The sequence below is a fragment of the Scylla paramamosain genome, chromosome 4 (genome assembly GCF_035594125.1).
Source record: "Scylla paramamosain isolate STU-SP2022 chromosome 4, ASM3559412v1, whole genome shotgun sequence".
NCBI lineage: Eukaryota > Metazoa > Arthropoda > Malacostraca > Decapoda > Portunidae > Scylla > Scylla paramamosain.
The window spans coordinates 4,902,418-4,914,595 of NC_087154.1; the positions used below are offsets into that span (position 1 = coordinate 4,902,418).

General features: G+C 44.1%; 1 protein-coding gene across 1 annotated transcript in view; it reads left to right on the plus strand.

Annotated features, from left to right (window-relative positions):
• LOC135097617 (neuroendocrine convertase 2-like) overlaps positions 1-9,491 on the plus strand; it is a 52,459-nt gene extending 42,968 nt beyond the window's left edge. The window contains 8 exon segments of the mRNA XM_063999555.1: positions 2,007-2,095; positions 2,557-2,732; positions 3,427-3,639; positions 3,815-3,915; positions 4,116-4,349; positions 4,574-4,738; positions 5,257-5,374; positions 5,837-9,491. Coding sequence (XP_063855625.1) covers positions 2,007-2,095; positions 2,557-2,732; positions 3,427-3,639; positions 3,815-3,915; positions 4,116-4,349; positions 4,574-4,738; positions 5,257-5,374; positions 5,837-6,019 — 1,279 coding nt within the window. The 3' untranslated portion in view covers positions 6,020-9,491.
• The last annotated feature ends 2,687 nt before the right edge of the window (positions 9,492-12,178 follow it).

Consider the following 12,178-nt stretch of genomic DNA (forward strand, 5'->3'; position numbering starts at 1 on the left):
AATATCTCTGTGGTCTTTAAAAATAGTCGTGGCTAGAGAACAGAGCGTTTCAGAATATGGGTCCCTCTTCTCTGACGCTGACTTCATAGCGTTCCGTGAATATTATAAATAACTTTCTTTCTTATCTTCCTTATCTTTCTTCTTCAGTGTATTATGTATGGAAATAAGTGTTTTCGGAGAGTTCGCCTGTGTCCGGGGTGTGGCTGAGCGGAGATCGCCGGGCGGTAGCTAGGTGGCGGGCTGCGGACTGGGTGGCTGGCTGGTCGATACTCCATTATGTACGTACATAGCCCCGGGGAAATACCCTGAGGGATGGGATACTTAATTCCCGCAGCACGTCATATCTCGTGAAATTTTCAAGCCCTCTCGTTTATAATGATATGGGTGGTACTGTAGGGTCCGGTTCAGTGCGCGTGTGTGTGTGTGTATGTGTGTGTGTGTGTGGGTTTTATTTTCGTATTTATTCCAGGTCTGAACATTCACATTTCCCCCACGACGTTTCCTGTTTGTGTCTCAGTAATGCCCTGCAATGTGTCAGTGCTGTCGGAGTGTTCAGAGGCACACACTGATCATCGAGGTAGTCATGCAAAGATTATACAAGAGCCTCTTATAAAGTATTTGTGTGGAGGCGGTAGGGCAGAGGTCTACACGGCTGGCTAGGCTTCATTCAGCATCAGTCTCACACTCGCACTATTTACCACACTTTTTTTTTTCTTTATTTTTCAAACATTTTTATCACACACACACACTTTTATGTTTATTCATTATAAGTATGTGATTCGCTCCCGCACCTCAGACACACCATCTGTACCCCACATACACACCGCACTCAAATACACTTACCTCACAAGATCCACATCAACTTTGTATCACAGCCAGTGCACGCCTGACGTTTTATCCATACGGTAAACTTATAGCAAATCGTTCAGTGATACTAACACTCGCTCCGTGATTGACATTGATATTTCAAATAAGTATCGGCTTATACCATTTCAAATATATCAGTATACACTAGCAAATATTTTCAGAGCGTAAGACTCTTGTCACACGGTCAGCGGGCAAGCGTGGTGGAAACCGATCACGTCGACGTGCGGACTGAAGCTCCATTCTTGCTCGAGCAGGTTCGTCAGCGATTCAAAACTCCAATTGAATCACGCCCGTCAGGGAAACTGCTGAGAGGCGTGCTTGGCCACCACACGGGCTCACGAGGCCTTTAGCCTATCATGAGTGACCTTTCCTCGAAGCATCCATAAACCCAATTGACGAAGTTCTTAATCTACCTGCCCACTACTAAGTTAATGTGTCATGGCCTAATACTACGAGGCGATTACTCTGTTTGTTCAATGTATAAGAGACAGGAAACTCATCATTGAATGCGTAAATGTTAGAGAGATGTTTCCGCAATATACGAAACACTGCCCTCTAACAACTAGGAGTTAAACTAGTTTGGTGACCGCAATGATCTCTGACGACAGGTTTATGAACTATTTTGTGTAACGTCGCCCTCTATCGAACTGTTTCTACAATATACATGCTGTAGGTATTACTAGAATAAGTAACACTGCCCTCTAACGAAACATTTTAAATCAGTTTGGCGAGCATCCTTTAGCGACGGGTGTCTGAATCATTAAGAAAGATTAATTAAGGAAGCAGCTGGAATATATTCACTAGTCACTGATAGTGGTTGATAATCATTAGCAAAGTGCTCGAGTATAATGAGACCTCAGTGACGCCCAGAGAGGAACACGCTAACGCCCATCTCTCCATTACAAGATGCTGATGTGTAGCAACCCATAATAGCAGTCGGGGCTCTCGTTATTTATATATCTGTTTATCTATCTATTTATTTATCTGTTCATTAATTTTTAGCGGAAAGAATAGTGTGGAGCCAGAAGTATTACACTGAGTATTTACCACACATGCGATCTAACTCCTACGTTTTCATAACTAAGTTTCTCATTTTACAAGTCCTTTCTCTCCCTCCCTATTGCTGCTGCTCTCCTCAGCCACGGGACGCGGTGTGCCGGGGAGGTATCAGCGGTGCGGGACAACGGCATCTGCGGGGTGGGCGTCGCTTACAACTCCATGGTGGCAGGTGAGATGCAGTGGAGAACAAGACTGATCATGAGTGTGTATTTCAGTCTTAAGTAGATTTTGTTTTTCGTTCTTATTTATTTATCTATCTATTTATTCATTATTTATTTTTTTTCTTTTTATTTACCTATTTATTTATTTATTTATATTGTGTTCTCTGGAGATAATCTTTTAACATTAGAGTTTTCAAGTTTCGTTTTACTTATCTTTTTTCCTCCGTTTTTTCCATGATTGTTTTATACCATATTTTCTTGTTTTTTTTAACCACTTTTATTTGAGATTTAGCACCACTGTTATATGTTTGAACCATTAACAAATACCTGTACTTTGAACATAATTAGGTTTGCTGTCAACCAAATATCTATCTATCCATCTATCTCCAGACATGTAGACTAGACGGACAGCTTCTTGCAGTTTCCCTTATTTCTCTACGTTCTTACATCCTTCCCTTGGCCCCTCCAGGTATACGGATGCTGGACCAGCCGTACATGACCGACCTGATCGAGGCCAACAGCATGGGTCTGGAGCCCAACCTGATCGACATCTATTCGGCCTCGTGGGGACCGACGGACGACGGCAAGACGGTGGACGGGCCGCGCAACGCCACCATGAAGGCCATCGTGCGAGGCGTCAACGAGGTACAAATCCGCCGCCTGTGATCAATAGCCTCGTGGGTCACGGCTCCGGGTCATTATTCTCCCGGCCGTGCACGTAAAGGGGCGCCACTCACTCCGCTGATACTAATAGCCATGGCAGAATCAGGGAGTGTGGCGTTGCTTTGTGTTGCTTTGTGTTGCTTTGTGGATTGACGGAGTGCAATATAAAAATGTACTTTAGTAATATGAAGCTGAATAAGAGTAAAATAATGCAGTACTAATCTTCTGGACAGACGTCGTACAGTATGGAAATAGTTCTTGTACTTTGGTAATGGTAAGGAGAATAAGGATAAGATAATGCAGTATTGCTTTTGGGGATAAACGTCACACAATACAGAATTAGTTGCAATTTGATAATGGTAAAAAAAAAAAAAAAGATAGATTAAAAGACAGCAATATTGTTCATTCTTCTTCCACCACATTAATAATTTTTCACCCTCATCTTCACCTCCCATGTCATCTCCCATTACCAGACTCAATCTCCACCACCAGTTTTTTGCTCCACGAACATATGATCTTCACTTTTCACATCATCTCATTACTAACATCACCTTCACCACCCATTTTCCTACACGAACAAGAATGACCAACATGTCACCACCTCACACTTTTCTCCTCTCATCACTAACGCAAACATTACCTTCCTCCCTTCCACCCCCGCCAATCTCACGCGCAGGGCCGCAATGGTCTCGGTAACATCTACGTGTGGGCGAGTGGTGATGGAGGAGAGGACGACGACTGTAATTGTGACGGTTACGCGGCCTCTATGTGGACCATCTCCATTAACTCCGCCATAAACGATGGTTCCAACGCCCATTACGACGAGTCCTGCTCCTCCACACTAGCCTCCACTTTCAGCAACGGCGCCAAGGACCCGAGCACCGGCGTGGTGAGCTTATGATACCCACCACCTCTCTCTCTCTCTCTCTCTCTCTCTCTCTCTCTCTCTCTCTCTCTACTGTTCTGTAATATATGAGCGGTGCTACTACTAGAGTACAGTAGCAAAAAGATGTTTGCTGTTGTTCCTGCTTTGGTCAACCGTGACGTTGTTTCTCCCCTGCCAGGCCACGACGGACCTGTACGGGAAATGCACCAAGACGCACTCGGGGACCTCCGCCGCCGCCCCAGAGGCTGCGGGAGTGTTCGCCCTAGCGCTGGAGGCCAAGTGAGGCTCCTACTACTGCACGTTGCCTCGCTCGACACAGTGTGGAGCAGGGCTGTAGCTCACTTAATACAGGGTGGCAGAAGAGTGTTCCTTCCCGGGCCACAGCGCCGCATCTCTCACATAGTAGCTCACTGTCAGATATCTTAGGTTAAGCTTGATGCGTGGCGATGGCAGTGTGTGAGCGTGTGTCTCACCCGCAGCCCGGGCCTCACCTGGCGCGATGTGCAGCACCTCACCGTGCTCACCAGCAAGCGTAACTCCCTCTACGACGCCAAGCGCAGGTTCTCGTGGCACATGAACGGCGTGGGGCTGGAGTTCAACCATCTGTTCGGCTTCGGGGTGCTGGATGCGGGGGCCATGGTGGCTCTGGCCAAGGACTGGGTCACCGTGCCGCCCCGCTACCACTGCGAGGCGGGGGTCTACAACACGCCCAAGTACGTGATTCACACTCACCCACGCGTGCAGGACTAGGCATGACACCACGTGCACAGTTCTAACTAGATGATTTAGTGTGTACATTCCCCAGGTGCTGATTGTTACGTCTAATCTAATGCAGTGAACTAGATGATTAGTGTGTACAATCCCCAGATCTTGTTATCTGCCACGTCTAATCTAATGCGCTGAGCGGGTGTCTGTTCACCATTCCGTCTTGCCGCAGAAAGATGACAGTCAACAACTCAGTATTACTGGAGATCTCCACGGACGCGTGTGCGGACAGTGACACGGAGGTGAACTACTTGGAGCACGTGCAGGCCGTCATCACCCTGAACGCCACCAGGAGGGGCAACGTGGAGCTGTTCCTCATGTCCCCCATGGGCACCCAGTGAGTACACAACTGGGGCGTATGACCACGCCGCAGGGTATTATTGAAATAACCTTAGCCTTCTAATTTCGAGACAGAAGCTATATATTTCTAGCAAAATATGATGTTTCTTTTTTCAGATTGTGATCTATACAATGAAGGGATCAGCAGTGAAATTAATTCATTTAATTTAAATCTAATCTAACCCTAATCTAACCCCTAGACAGGTTCAACACTCGGTGGTTCTGAGCTAATGACAACACCTAGATTTTTACGTAATCTCAATCAATTATTTCTTTTTTTTTCGCCATTATTGTACATTACATTGGTATAGTCGTCACTCAAGCACCACAGCACCACACATCACCTCAGGATCATAAGGTATCAGCTGTACTCATCACAGAGCCAAGGCAGAAGCAACAGTGGGAAAAATGAGGCAAAAATTGAAGGCAAACATTGCAACAAGTCACTTGCGCCGCTATTTTCGTTGTTCTGCGTCAAACTTCGACTTTAAATACTAACACCACTTCTTCCTACAGGTCAATGATCCTAAGTCAACGGCCCAACGATGATGACGGGCGTGACGGGTTCACCAAGTGGCCCTTCATGACCACCCACACCTGGGCAGAGAACCCCCGCGGCACCTGGCGTCTGGAGGTGAGATGAGTAGCTAGATAGCCCTCTCGCTGCTAGGGTTCCTCTGCGCACTTCACTCACTAATAACGACACTTTTATTGCTACACAGTTATCCCTTCCACTGCTATAAGCGTGATCCACTCTTTCACTGCCGACGATATCATGATTATTAGTACCTCATGAAGGTGGACCAGTGAAAGGGAAGGAGTGTACTACTTTGTGTCCTGTGTGTCTCTTGTACTCATAATTTAGCAGCAGAATCTTTATCAGTTTGTCACTACTATCATGGAAACACCCTAGAAAACCCTCGATGACTACTCATTTCGAAATCAGTATTTGATGTGGTTTTTGAGGCTTACTTTCCTGCCTTCATTGGTTATAACTAGCAGTTCCTTGCGGCACGAGGATACTGTCTCCACAAGTAAGTGCCGTAACTCATCTCACTTAGTGCCTGAAGTTGTGACGTGACGCCCTCGCTTGCAGGTGCGCATCGTGAGCAGCAGAGGTGGGCGGGACGAGAGGAATGGGGCCGAGGAGGGCTGGATCAAGGAATGGACGCTGATGTTGCACGGCACGCGCGAGGCACCCTACGACCACCTGGCTGTCAACGACCCCCACTCCAAGCTGGCCATCGTCAAGAAGGCTCACCAGGAAAAGAAGATGTAGAGTGTATCATGTACAAAGGAAAGGCAGCGAAACGGAGGAACATGAGTGAAAGCAATTAAATTTTCTTTAACCAATGGCTCAGCAAGATTGTAAACATCAGTAATGGCATTATATATATATATATATATATATATATATATATATATATATATATATATATATATATATATATATATATATATATATATATATATATATATATATATATATATATATATGCAGAAAGTTTATAAAGTTTATCTGATTATTGTTTGATTAAATAAAATGCATAATGTAGATGTTTTTTGAGAACAAAGCGTCACATGGTTGCATCTTACTCATCATGAATTTCGACACACTGCTGACCTCACGTCAGCCAAGTAACAGCGGGAACAAAGAATCGAACACCAGTGAGGAACAAAGACCAAGACGGACAAGCACAAGCTTCGTGACACAGTGAAGACCGAGACTGGAAACACTCCGCAGCAAGACGTCCCTCAGGTGGTGCGGGCGACGGACCAATCACGCCGCGCACCGCGCAGTGCATCCAGCATTAGCAACGCTAGAGGTTTACGGTGATAGCATTGCAATGGACCACTCAACTTGCCCGGCACATGTCTGAGAAGCAGCCCCTTGGTCTTGCAGCAGCTAGCCGCGTCTGGCCTCACTGGATGAGCCCCCAGCCCTTCTCCAGTGGGGCCCCGCTAGCACAGGCGCTGCTTCTCAGACAAGACGCTTCTTTCCCTCTCCTCTGCGTACTGTTTACCACCGCAACCGTAGTGTCTCTTGAGATGTGATTACATTCCATAGCCTCATGCTACTTAAATGAAGTATGATTCTGTTTAGCAAATTCCTGTATGACTTACATTAATCCAGTTATTCGTTTTACCTGCCGTTGTGTATAGTTTTGCACCTTGGTTTACTCCGGCACTATTGTTTATAGAATGCATTCAGTGTATAGTGAATCTGGTGGAGCTCAAGGCCAGTGTGGGGCTGCCTGGGGGTGTGGTGCTGTGCCGTGGCCTCACACGTCGAGTTGGTATCACGGATATCTAGGTTAACACAGTCTCCACAGATGACAAGTCAGCGTCTGTCTGTCAGTATTACATGTTATTAGCCGCACGGGAACGGAGAGAGTTGCCAAAACATGACACTCCTGCTTCAGCACACCTCATTATCGCGCACACTGCTGCCCTGCTTGTTACCAATAGCACAGCGTACCCAGGAGAGAACCCTTGAGTCAGTACGACGGTAGACCGCATGCTTAGTATCACCAATGGCAATCCAACAAGATGATTAGACGGATGTGTTGCTTCCATCAGATGAAGAAATTGAATCGAGTCAGTCACCATGAAATAACTCAGAATGGAAGGTGATAATATGAAGCATTCAATAACGCGATGCAAGACTATCAGGGCGTAGCCTCTTCAAGACTTCCAGACTCTATACCTACTACACATCGCTTCCTGCTAAGGTGATGGACACGGGACCTCACTCGTTCATGAGGGCCTGTCAGGTGTGTGTGATCTGTGGCCACGCGCAGTGAATGCCACCCAGCGCCCGTGCTCCGCTATGCCAAGTACAGTACATGTCTCTTTCTGGTGTCATCTGTGTTGCAGTAATCTAATCCTTTGCCGCCAACCTCTCTCTGGTCCCTTCACATGACCTTGCTAGCCCTGACCAGCCCTGTGGATGCCATTCCTTGCTCAGCCCTCCAGACAAAATGAATCACTTCCCTGAGAGCTAAGTAGTGTCCACCAGAGTAGTGAATTCCTCCTTCCTGCTGTTGCGCGTGTGGTGGCGGGCTGCCCTCCTCCTCCTCCTCCTCCTCTCCTGTACCTTAGTGATCAACTAGTAGAAAGGATAATACATCATATATCACAACCTATACAGTATATAAATACTATATATAAATATATACATATGGCGAAGATTAGTCATTTATATGTGGAAAGGGAGCATAATGAGACACGACACAGACTTGCAAGAGTAAGTCCACCGCTTCCTCCTTCACCTGCTTCAACGCCCACGACAGGAAAAAAGACCTCTTCATTATCCACCAAACTGCATATGCGTATAGTCAAAGATATGCCAGATACATTGTACATTAGGAAAACTTAAAGACTGTTATCTATGACCACATCTTTTCAGCCACTTTCCTTTGGGCTTTCTCGTGTAAGTCTCGGAGTTTCTGTCTGTCAGGCTGAGTGGGGTCTCTCTTGTCAAAGTTTGGATTCAGTGACGAGTCTTTTGTCTATTGTTTCGGTGCTCTTCAGTTACATTGCTTTGTCTCCAGATAAGGTTACTATAATACCCGAACACAAGTTGGGCTGTGTTGACGAGTCTCTGATACCACACCTGACTGGGGAGGCTCCGCGCAGCTGCCCCCAGGATGCACACACTCCCTACCCTCGGCGGGAGGTGGTTAGGTATGGCTGGCTTGCTGGATGCCACCCTGGACCCTCAGCCTAAGTTATTGCCACACTAGATCTACGGCCTGGAGCCCGTGCCTCAGCTGCGCTCTGGCAACACTCAGTGGTAGAGACAAAGAGAATGCTTGGAGTTTTGCATGAACCAACTAATTCTGGTTTTAGATTTGATACCTTTCCTTCCCACGCCACCTATCCACCATGCTTAGTACACAACAACAGGCTTACAGACGTGATGGTGGTAACCTTAGACACTCCAGCGTTTTGTTGCCCCTCAGTAAATACTCCAGCCTTGTTGAACTTGTGTTACACTCAAGTAACGTAGATTAGTGAGTCTGGTGAGTCAGAGTCAATGAATACCTGCAAACTTATTACTTTGCTGACCACCCCTGTAGGAGCTAACCAGTGTGGGCCAGGCAGCCAGCTACAGCCTCCCTCTGTACGTAGCGACAACAACAGTAGGTAAGCTTGCACATTACTACCTTCACGAGTTTGCTTTGTGTGGATACTTCAATTATTACAGCTCTCTAATTTTTCTGAGGAATTTTAAATAAAAGATAAAGATTATATATATATTGTTTTAGATCTGTAGTTAGTATATACAAATGTCTATTTATTTAAAATATATAAAATATATATCTTTCTATGTAATTCTATCCTGCATAATTTTCAAGTGAATGAAGGGAGGAATCCATAATGCTAATAGTGAGGAGGAAAAAAATGCAGTCCTTTATAAGCAGTGTTAAATATTAGTTATATTACACAATTAGGTGCACTGCAACAAAGTGAATGTTATTTTTTTGAGAGTATTGATGCCCGATCCTTATCATTATGATTATTCCATTAAACATCCACTGATATCATTATTGCTTTACTTTTTTTATGTTGTAAATAAGCAAAGACTAAGGAAAGAATAATCATCAACTTAGAATATCAGTTGATTAAGTTTGCATTAAGATGTAATATAACAGACACATGCGAGCTTGTATCCGATGTCAAGAGATGTATTTTGAATGTATATCAACAAGGAAAAGGAAGAAAAAATGAAATTATTTGGCCTTCCATCTCATCTTTCACTTTCCCTTGAATGCCACAGCTTTATGCGACAAAATTCCCCCAGGCAGCCACAGGGAGCCTCTGAGCACACCTGTCCCGTGCCCACCTGCTGGTACCAGTATTATCGTGGTCACTACCGGAGTAACATACATCATTTCCACTGTGTTCAGCGTTTTCCCTCAATCTGACACTTCCATACAGATTAAATCCTATAAACTGTCATGCTATGGAAAATGTTATTATAGCGAATCAGAGGACTTGACAATGAGGAAAAACGTAAAATACAGTAGAAGTCAGAGGAATTCAGAGCAGGTCACTTAACTTTCAAACACGATTTCTCTGATAGATTCTACAAACTGCCATGTTATAAAAAAGGTAATTAGCGAACCAGAGGATTTAACTATGAAGAAGAACATAAAATACAGAGTAGATTACTTGACTTGTCTAAAAGATTAGATTCTACAAACTGTCATGGTATTATAGAAAACGTTGTTATCAAATCAGAATTTAACAATACGGAAAAATTATAAAATACAGTAGGAGTCAGAACAGGTTATTTATAGAACAGATTACTTATAGAAAAAGTTATAAGCAAATATGAGGACTTAATAATGAAAACCCAAAATACACGGTGTTCCAAAAATTTTACATCATTTGAAATGTTCATATCGGAGTGACAACATGGTCAAGAGAAATTAAACTTAATAGGTTTAATTTTGAATATAAGTTTTATTTTACAAAGTTCCAACAAAAAAAAATAAATAAATAAATGTGAAGTGTTAATTTTGTAATGCTTCAAAGTGAACAAGCAAAATGTTCGCATTTGAGGCGAAGAAAATACACATGCCACAAGTGAACACGAAAGGGACTCACCAAAAGTGAATGTGTTCTGTGCCATCTCAAAGAACCGTGTGCATGACCCATTTTTCTTAGTGGGGAAACCTCATCGGCGATGACTATCTGGAGATGCTTCAGAGCTGGCATGACCAATTAATTTTCAATAGGGCTCCATCACACTAGAAACTCACAGTGCGAGCTATCTCAATGAGAATTTGCCAAGAAGATGGATCGGACGTGCTGGTGATGGAGACAACGTGCTACTGAAATGGCCCCCCACGGTCACCAGACTTGCCACCTTTCGATTTCTTTCTGTGAGATTCTGTGAAAGGACTAGTCTATGTCCCACCACTTCCCACATGTGAAGAGGAACTGAAGGAGAGAATCACTGAGGCTAGGAAGACTGTTACAAACGACATGCTGCAGCGAGTGTGGCAGAAACTCTAATACTGACTTGATGTGTGCCGCGTCACAAGCGACGCACATATTGAACATTTGTAATAACTTTGAAACATTACAAAATTACCATTTCACAGATTATTTTTTGTTGTAACTTTGTAGAATAAAACTTATCCTCAAAGTTAATCATATTAAGTTTTCTTTTGACCACGCAGTCATTCCGATATGGACATCTCAAATGATGTCAAATTTTTTGGGACACCCTATACAGTAGAATTCATAACAGGTGACTAACTTTCAACCAAGACTATACTATTTATGCGGATATGAATTTAGGGCACGCAGGTCATGCATGCTGCGGAAACTGAATCAGTATTTCGTTACCTCAGCCCAAGGAAGGTAAGATTTCTTGCTTTGGCCTGTGGCAGGGTAGTAAAACAGAGGAGCGATGCAAAAACTTTGTTCACGCGATACTATTCATGGACCAGTAACCTGAAACGCGTTTTGTTCTCTCATAAAAAATATTTTCAAAGGCCACAGAGAAAGTCAGTCAGGGTCTCATGGGTGCTTATCCCAATGATGATGTCGAATTCCTGTTAAACTGTTATTAGAATCGTGGACATCCGTGCGAACCTTATTGAAATGTACATGTCCTATTCAATCCTGTTAAAAAGTAGTCGAAATTAAGATGCCCAAGAGTTTGAGAACCATTTCACGTTTTCCGTATAATTTCAGAGCTAGGTTGAAGTTAGAGGCAAGTCGTTCTGCCCATCTACGTATACATATATCAGGCCGGCAGTCCTGCAAAAGGTGGTCCAAACAAAGCACACCACAGTCTCTCACACATCATTCACACTTTAGCCCCGTCGGCCCCCGGCCATCCTACTACACCCCAGCATAGGCACATACTTCCAGAGGCTAGTCTATAGTTAAAACAAATACTTCAGTATTTCCATGGTTATAATTTAGTGTTTAAAATGTTTATCCTGGTGGTGGCACGGGAACACAGAACTTGTTGCGGAAAAGGTGCCCAAGCTCTTACTGGAACTGAAGTTGCCGGGAACACGTGGAGAAATCGCTCGTGTGAGCCTGGAGCGAGTGATGTTTTGAATATAAACTCTACGGTCGAATAATAATCGTTTTCACCAGTGTTTTTTTTTTTTTTTTTTCCCCAGTAATACTGTCTCTCGTGGTCTGTTATCATTTTGTCGTTTCTCTAATATTCCCTTCTCAACCTCTCCTCTAATCAGCTCCTAGAAACAACAATGCAGATCCCTTCTCATTTTAAATCTTTTCCTTTTGTTTTATTTACCTACTCTCTCTCTCTCTCTCTCTCTCTCTCTCTCTCTCTCTCTCTCTGAGTACATTTCCTATTTGTCTTTTCCCCCTCTCTCCTGGCTATTGTAAATGAAAGCAGTCACAATCTTACTCACTTGTGGTACTATTTGCAAAACCTGAC